General features: G+C 29.3%; 1 protein-coding gene across 1 annotated transcript; it reads left to right on the top strand.

Annotated features, from left to right (window-relative positions):
- The first annotated feature begins 486 nt into the window (after positions 1-486).
- On the top strand, positions 487-5,044 carry LOC100166164 (UDP-glucuronosyltransferase 2A3-like). The gene is given in 6 exon segments (XM_001948316.5): positions 487-546; positions 663-1,479; positions 2,427-2,646; positions 2,708-2,927; positions 3,998-4,262; positions 4,265-5,044. Coding segments are annotated over 6 exon segments (1,548 nt in total). The 5' UTR covers positions 487-541; the 3' UTR covers positions 4,286-5,044.
- Positions 5,045-10,074: the final 5,030 nt, after the last annotated feature.

Genomic DNA, 10,074 nt, shown 5'->3' with positions numbered 1-10,074 from the left:
TAACCTAACCAAACTAATATCAGATGAATAAAAAAAACCAAATTTAACCATTTTTAAATTAGCATGGCTTCTTCCCAGAAGTCTGAACTAAACACAAACATTCATTTATATATAAATATTGACAAAAAATAATCATAAAAATCAACAAACATGCCCTATTAACCAATAGCAACCAATATGCAAAATGAACCTTTAAGACGTTTGATGTCGCATGCCAATACGGACCCCACCTTTAACTTCCTTGATTTTTAATTGTATACACACTATATATTTTCTATTGTTTTTATTTACTATTCATCATATTGTAATAATTGTAATAACTTTTCTGCACATGTATATTTTAATTATAAAGGGCTCAGCCCGTAAATTCTTAATAAATAAATAAATAAATATATAATACACTGTTGTATATTTTACATCCAGATTTCCTTCTTTTCCGGTGGATTTCTCTAAAATTTTCTTTCGTAAAAACCTTCTCCTGGCAATATTACGATCATCTTAAAAAAAATTTGAGACAAATCGGACCAGCCGTTCTCGATTGATGAGGTAACGTACATTTTTCACGCTCCATTTATATATATATAGATTGTACGAATTACGAGTTTAAAATTTAAAGAAAAAAATTACAAAGTCTGCACATATAAATACATAATATTGTATAGGATGAAAATGCTACTGTTGCTAGCGTTGCTGGCCATGCAACCGTGTCCTGGAATCATCTTCGGAGCTCGAATATTGGCTGTCGAACCGCAGGGCAGTAAGAGCCACTGGCAGTACATGAAGTCCATACTGGATTTGTTGGCAACCCGGCACCAGGTGACCGTCATCACGCCGCTGCCCACCGGTGACCGCGAGAATTACACGGAAATCGACGCGTCACAGGTGTTTCCAGTTTACCCGGTGTCGGACGCGGTGGACATGATCGATCGGTTCGGGTCGGTGGTGAACTTGTTGCCGCCGGTGCCGGAACGCAGCCACGAGCGCGACATTTGCGACGCGTTTTTCGACTTTGCTCCAATCAGGGACCTGTTGGACCGCGGCGCCGACGGCCGGTACGACGTGGTCCTGCTTGAGCCGTTCTACTCGCCGTGTCTGTCGTACCTGGCGCACAGGCTGCGTGTGCCAGAAATCTATGCGATCCCGTCGTCGATGAACACGCCCTTGGAGATGCTGATATTCGGAACCGAGCCTAACCCGGCATACGTGCCCAACCTGCTGTACAACGGCGCGGTAATGGACGGCTTCACGCAGCGGTTGGCCAACGTGGCGCTGTTCGCGTACGTCAAGATCGTTCCGTGGCTGACCAACGTTCGGATGATGTACCGCGAACCGAAGCGCTACGACGCGGCCGGTGTCCGGCACCATCCATCGTTGGTGTTCATCAACACGCATTTCATCACCGAATCGCCGCGACCGTTCCCGGTCAACATGATACAGATCGGTGGCATCCACCTGCAGCCTCCCGGAGTGTTGCCGGACGTGAGTATTGTGAATGTAGGTAGGTATTACGTATATTATTATGTTGGTTAGAGATTACCATTCTGCTGTAGGTATCTACAGTTATACGGTTATAGAAGCACTTGCGTCAGCCCCACAACCTGCAGACACGGATAGACATGACTTGACGTAATAAGGGCCCAAATATGTGGTCAGCATAAAAGTAATAATTAAGTATATAGTGAATTGCGTATTTATGTACTTAATTTTAATAGTGAAAATTATTTCTAAAGTCTTCACGCCAAAGCGGCTTATCTTAAAATGAGGAATAAAAACAGCATTTTTTTTATTTTTCCTCATTGAAACTGTATTCCTGATTGAATTTCTGCCTTCTGGTGAACAATTAATTTATGTATAATATTAAGATTGGCCGTTGATTTAGTCTTCTCTGCAAGACTAAAAGAATAAATAATAACGAAAAAGTAAATATCAATAGAATACATAACAATAGGGCTACCTGCAATAATGTATAAAAATTGCAATATTGTGTTGTTAGCAACACAGACCTAAAAAGCTCTACCACTGAAAATAAAACCCAAAAAAGTCGAGAAATCATCAAACAATGTCCAATGAGTTGGCGAGAATTTTTTTGGATATATCTCATAAGAGTCTGTTATGGTTATGCAGCTAATTTTAAGAGGATGACTAAAGGACCACCAATATTAACTTTGGGGGTGTATTTTTTAAACAGAAAATGGTGTGAAGGAGGTACTAATTTAGTAGGTACTTAAACATGGTGTATATTGGCCATAGGCCTTACAGTTATGTGTCTGTTAATATTATTGTGTCGGTAAACAGTTGATTGTACATAATGTGTAGTTCGTATTATATACATAGCCACATAGGTGTCATGTAACATATTTATATTTATAATATTGTTATACACTGTTATTCATCAGTTTTTTAATTATATAATTTTTATACTTCAGGACATATTAGAATTTATTGAAAATTCACCACATGGAGTAATATACTTTACATTTGGATCCGTGTCATCAATGTCAACCCTGCCAAGACACATTCAACAAACATTCATTGAAGCGTTTTCACAAGTTCCTCAAAGAGTGATGTGGAAGTATGACGGTGAAATTAGTGGCTTGCCTGAAAATATAATGACGAGAAAATGGTTCCCACAACGAGATATTCTTCGTAAGTTACCTAAATATTAAATTCATCAAAGCAAATATAAGTTATCATAATTACACTTTAGTTCATCCAAATGTAAAGTTATTTATAAGCCACGGTGGCATATCTGGAGTGTACGAAGCCGTAGACGCCGGAGTCCCAGTTCTCGGATTCCCTCTTTATTACGACCAACCAAGAAATGTGGGTAATTTGGTGGACGCAGGAATGGCGTTATCGATGGACTTATTGACTGTAGATAAGATTGCGTTTTTGGAGAAAATTAACGAGCTCATAAATGATAAAAAGTAAGTGAATTTAATAAAATAAAATGAATTCCCCTTTGATCTGTACACTATCATTGCCCTAATTATACCTGCTTACCCAGTTTTATAAGTGGATTCTTGTTGTATACATTATTTATATTTTTTATGAATGGTTTTACTATAATGGCTATTATTCATAATAATATTTAGTCGTTCGTTCCAATTACCATTATAACACAGAATATAACAATATAATAATATTATAATTAGGTACCATTAATAAATCAATAACAGGTCGTATTCATTTTGCTATAAAATAATAAATAAACACATGGTTTATATAATATTTATCTTAATTTTAATTTTAATATAAAAATAACCTTTCTTCACAGTTCAAAATATAGAATAATTTAGATAAAACACCGATTGTGTTTATTTGATCAATAAGTACTTGAAACAGTTGTTTATTTTAAACATAATCCTTATAAACAATGGATACCACCTAATAATATAATCCAATAGGTACTCCAACAATTAATTATGTTATTCGTTAAGGATTTTAAGTGTAAAATATATTAACCACTATATTATTATAATTGTTTATAGATTAAAGAAAATATTTGCTTATGACTTAAATATTTCTAAATTACGTTATTACCTACGTATTATTTCTCAAATATAAATTAACTATTTTAGTCTGGTATATTTAATCGCATTATACTTTATTTATGGATAAGTACAATTAAATCCCGATCACATTAATAACATACCCCAATACACTATATTTGAATTTTGAATAGCTCCTAAAATTAAACAGGTTAAACGTTGAGACTATTTGCTCAAATTTAAATATGTCATTGAGTTTTTAACTTTTGCGACAATACATTATTTTAAAATGTTTAGTAAATACTGGTTACAACCTTGTTAAACATTTTATTTTATTTATATGCACATTAAATCTTTAACCTAATGAATATTTAATTCATACTTTATTTATAATAGCCAATAGGTACATTTTATATTTTTTTTATATTTTTGATTTATATTTTATACTAATATAAAAAAAAAGTTGAATTAAAATATCACTGTATGACTGTATTTACTTTATATAGGTACTTTCTCCGTGCAAAAATCGTTTCGAAACGCTTCAAGGACCGCCCTGTCCCACCATCAGAAATGGTCTACTATTGGTTCGAGTACGTACTACGCCATAACGGAGCTTACCATTTAAACTCTAAAGCTCTTAAACTGACTTGGTACCAATACTTGTTGTTAGATATAATCATCGTTGTAGTTACATTACTTTTTATTTTTGCTTACTTAACGTATATCCTCTTCCATTGGTTTCAAAATTATTTATCGAAGTTTTATAAACTATGCAAAAGACTCATTACCATTAAGAAATAGGTAGTTGATAATTATATATTAAGAAATAATTAATCAATGCCTTATAAGTTATAGTCTAAATTTGATTTTTTGTATGAAATTTTAAGCATTTTCCTTATTTCTTCACTTCGTGAACACTCCAAAGATGATGTCCATGAAATAATCTAAAATATCAACTTAGAGTATTTTTAGTTATGATCTTTTAAAAATACTTATCCTTTAAATGATATTGTCAGAAGGAAACCCCATTCGGGTTATAACAGACTTACGGGTTTTTCAGTATTCTTAAAGAATGCCCAAAAAAAATGTATTTTAATATAAGCTTATTGATGTTAGGTAACATTGATTGTCCATTTCTTATCAAGCCTTCACAACTTTAAGTGCTAATAATCGATACATGAACCAAAGGTCTGTTCTACATAAAAAAATATAAATAAAACCATAATGGAATCTAATCTATAAACGTTAAAAATACAAATACGTTACATAAAAAAATATAAATAAAACCATAATGGAATCTAACCTATAAACGTTAAAAAAATCAAAATTTATAATTTAAAATGTTACTTTTTAATTTGTTGTATCTTATGTTAAATATTTAATACGGCTATTGTAAGTGAAGTTTTATCCATAGTATATATATTTATTATTATTGTAGGTACATTAGGTATTATGTTTTGGACATTTTTTATATGTAAACCACGGATTGTTCCGAAACAGGACGTATTTTTTAATAAACTTTATATCTCACAAATATAGCTATGTATATATCATAGTGTCTACTAGTGTGTAGTATAGATTTCCTTCTATAAAGTAAGTAGTTAATCTATATAGGTACTTTTAAATTTTAATGAATCAATCTTACAGTCTTACCCAATAGTTGTGCATTTAAGGTTAGGTATTATTTGTATATTATATAGGTTTCTACTGGCTACTACAATAATTTATATCATACAATTTCCTTGTTGCCTATAAAGGACTAAAAATAAAAATTTCTACATCTAATTTTTTTTTTATCATAGCTGAATTTTATCTTTTAAGCATAGATTATCAATTTATTTTTAATTTTTATAAAATTTAAAACCTCATTAATATAAATATATTATATTAATAGTAATGCAATTAACAAGTAAAGTATACTAAAGAGTGCCTAAATTAAAATGTCGCTCAATTATTTTAGGATTACCTTTATATCTTCCTATTTACATTTTAAATTTAATATTGATGCTCCAATTTCCAATTCATAACTATTACGAACTATTATTTTAATTATTATGTACCTTATGTCCTTATTTATTACCTATTGGCATTGAGTATATTATATAGTAGTATAGTACTATACTCAATTCTATTAACTTTAACGATAATATAAACTCAATCTACAGCAATTTCCCTTAAGAGTAGGTACATGGCGTCATAAAAATAACATGTTCTGATTTCAAAGACACACGGTATCTATTGTCCGGCACTATAGTGCATCAGTGAGATCGATCCTAGAATTTTGGTCAGTAGTATAAAATATTTTGATTTTAATTATGATCCAATTTCCAAACTGAAAATATTACAATTGTAAATATTTGTAATTATTTTGTATGTTTGTTATATATGTTAATGTATAATAATATTCACTGTATTCTACTATTCTACCCTTTGTGGTTGTTAAACTATGAATAAATAAATATATAACTTTATATGTATACTATATTATTATATGGAATTAATGTGTACGTTTATTTTTAAAAATAACTTCTTTCTTAATGTTCATATTGTTTTTAATACCCAAGGCTGGGCAAGTTAACGATTTGTTTTAACTCGTTAAGTTAAGTTATTTTAAAATAATTAAGTTAAGTTAAAAGTTACTTTTTTTTCGTTAACTGACAAATTACATATTTTCCTTGGAAATGTACAGTTGTTTGAAAAAATGAAAATCCCCCATTTTATGTCCTCTAAGGGTCTCCGGGATTCAATAATATTATAAAACCCTATCGTTTTTCTTTGGAGAATGCATACCTAGTTCATTAGTACATATTTTCATAATTCAATAATTACCATTCTATTTGGCCAAATGTAAGCTGCACTGTTGTTATGACATGATTTATATTAATTATTTATAATTTGTAATGTGTAAGGTAATCGTTTCGTAAGCAAATGAATTATAATAGACAATAGTGCTTGACATCATTTCATTGCGTTTTATTTTCCCTTGTGACTCGATATCTAAACCAATCAGTTTTTAAGACGTGTTATTCATATTATTCTTTTTCCCAAGCCGAAAATAAAAATTGTAAATATATTTTTATTATTGTTTATTAAAATTATCTTGTAATTTTTTAAAAATAAAACATTTAATACTATATGAAAACGATTTAAGTGATTTGTAGATGATATATGAAGAGGCTTGCGTGACTGAGCTCAAACAATAGTTGAACGACATCACGTTATAGCTTTGTGCTCGTGTCGTAGATATGTAATTAAAATACTCTCCAAATGGGCAATAACATAATATTACAACAGGCAGCTCCATGATTAAAGATTAACAGTAAATTCTATTTTTTTTTACATTTACGTAAAATACGATAAATTGAAAAAAAATTGAATTATGAAAAATGTTTTTAGGGTACCCATGCATTTATTAGACTCAAAACTTATAGAAAGTAATTCTGGGCCCCTTCTAAAAACATTGAGAGTTATGTTATCTATGGCTATATATAATATCTATAGCTGACTTCTATAAAAAATCTTTCTAATACATCTTAAAATATGGCAAGCAACTATTAAATGTTTCGTAAACCTGAATTTTAATTATAAGTAACCTAACTACGTCAAACATAAATATTAGATGCTAAAGCCTTGGACATTTTGAAATTTGAAAAACTGCCGTGATTAGGACTTGATAATATATGTCCAAAAATATTATTTTTCTCCACTATTGTATATAATCCAAATAAAACTTTAACAATTCAATTAAAAAAATACTTTATTATTTAGGTATCTTTAAAAACCAGTTTTATACATATTACATTTTATATTTGAATAGACGTAAAAGTTCTGAATAAGAAAAAAAAGTTTAATTAAAGTTTCAATTTTCGTAATTTAAGCTTTAAATGCCAATGTAAATAACATTTTTAAATACCTGCTTCCTTTTTTAAGTTCATTGATTCAAAATGAACTTTTTTAAGCTAGATAGCCTAATTAGTAATTATATATAGACTGATAATCTAGTTTGAGTTATGAACCCTTCATACAAAAACTAGTAACGTAATGAATAAATAATAATACACTTCACCCAGTTAGGTTTCATTGTGGTTATATATTATCATGAAATATTGAAATGTAATTTAAACGTATTTTCTACTCGCTATACGATATAATATATACACAGTGATTATACCTCTACCTAATTAAAATATAGGTACCTTGGTACCCACTAACATTTATTTATTTATTTAAATTATTTTTTTTTTTTTCATTTCTCTTAATGTATTCATTTTTCCGTTATACCTAGTACTAACTGAAGAGTAATATCAATGGATATTTTTCTCTTATCATGTGAACTCATGTCAAAAATTCTATTACTCAAATTTACTTATTGTATTATATTAAATATAGATTGTAAATAAATTTTTATAAATAAAAAAAAAAAAAAAAAAAAATTCTAATGGATCGTAAGATCCAAGTACAATATTTATATGATAGTACAATATTGACAATGATATTAATAATACAAATAATAAACAATAATAATTCGTAAACAAATAAGATTTTTATGTTGTGGTTTAGAATTAATATTTCTGAAATTGGTTAATTATGGATGAGTCAATTATAGCCTATAGGCAGGTACCTAGTATGTATTCGGTATCATGTACCTTCAACAACTCTGTTTTTAGAGCAATTTTAAAATATCCATAACCTGATTATCAGTATATACTCCATGTGTCTCTTTATTTATTTTTGTTTATTCTTTCTTTCAAAAAGATAATGGCCCCACTGATCTGGTTCGAGTTGACAATTCTTGAATAATTTATGAAACTCAATGGGATTAACAATCATTATAGAAAAGACTGTAGAAAACCTTATATAAAGATGAATTTATTAAAGCATTTCTTAGTAAAAAAAATATGATGGTATAATAAATTAAATATAGCATTACAGATAACCTATAATACTCTATAGGTACTAATTATAGGTACATTACTAATGTACCTACAATAAATATTTTTAATAACTTTTAGGACCAACTTTTTGAGGTGTTTTTACGACTTTACGAAGTACCTATTACAGTGGCGTAATTTGGTACGAAATTGGGGAATTTGGCTGCCCCCCCCCCCCCACCATGATTTTATTTTTTTAACTGGCGAACTATATTTGTGTACTTATTGAATTATATAAATATTATTATTTGTAGGTACTAATGTACTATTGTACTAATATAGTATATTAAATATTTTATAGAAACAACAAATACAAACCCAAATCCCCTATGGTAGTTGTAACTAAGATAATATTGACACGGTTATAGTATATATTATCCGTGCTTCGTAATAAATACTAATCAGTAATCACTTGCAATATTGCATAAATGTATTGAAACAATACAGTTTTGCTCGATTTTGGGGAATTTTTTCGGAAACTCATAGGTGTATTTCAACGAGTTAACCACAATAGCGTAATTAAAATTTGTCAGTTTAACTTAGTTCCAAGGTTATAACATTTTGAAGTTAAGATTTTTCGTATATTACGTATTTTTACGTAAATCATTTAAATCTATATATTCCAACGTGATAAGTACAATGGTGCAATCAGAATTGGTCGGTAGGGCTTAGTTCCAAGGTTATAACCTTTTGACGTTTACAATTTTGAGTATTTTATGTCTATGCAGATTATTCCACGAATCTACTCGAAAAAGTACATTTTAAAACTTTATTAAATATATAATATGTAATTATTTATTTTAATGTATGCATGCATTTATACATGTATCTTCTTACATTATACAAATTACAGATTACAATGGTTGGACTAAAAGGCCTTTATGGTATAAACCAACATTTTTTGGTGTGTTGTGGGATGGAAGGAGGGGGTAAATTTTTTAATCCACTACCACAAACATGATTAAATTACGCCACTGTACCTATAGGTATACTTAAATAGTTTTGATTGAAAAAACTACACATCACTGTAGACCAAAAATCTGCAGTTCTAAAAGATTATGCTTATTGTGTACGGTTTGCTCGGATTAAACAGATAGGTAGGTCTCTAAATATAATATAAAGTCGTGTGTGATAGTTACTATATTTTAATTAAATATAAAATATTATATTCTTCCTGTGTTTTATTAAATATTGTAACCTAATTATCATAAGATGAGCGTCATAATAAAAATAAAATACCTATACATAAACGATTACCACTGGTGATATGTTTTATTACGTTTAAACCTTATAATATAATACAACAGCTTATAGCCCGCATAGATATATGGACAATATATGTACTTTTTATTGACATCATTATTTACTCCAGCTGTACGATTCATGTAGATTAACAATCGACAGTGTATTTTTTTTACATCAGAGCTTCTACAAAGTATGTTTGTTAATAATCATTAATCACTAATCAGACATCGGTTGAGGAAAACTGACCTGTTTCTGATCAATGTCAATAATATATCATGATTAGATGATACAGGTTTATGATAATATATTAATATATAGAAAAATGAACTACGTACGCGAGTATAATTCATTTTATAATCTATATATATATAAATAAGTGTACATTTTTAATAAATCTTATAACTCAA

Source organism: Acyrthosiphon pisum, chromosome A1 (genome assembly GCF_005508785.2).
Source record: "Acyrthosiphon pisum isolate AL4f chromosome A1, pea_aphid_22Mar2018_4r6ur, whole genome shotgun sequence".
Classification (NCBI taxonomy): domain Eukaryota; kingdom Metazoa; phylum Arthropoda; class Insecta; order Hemiptera; family Aphididae; genus Acyrthosiphon; species Acyrthosiphon pisum.
This window is presented reverse-complemented; position numbering and strand designations above follow the sequence as displayed.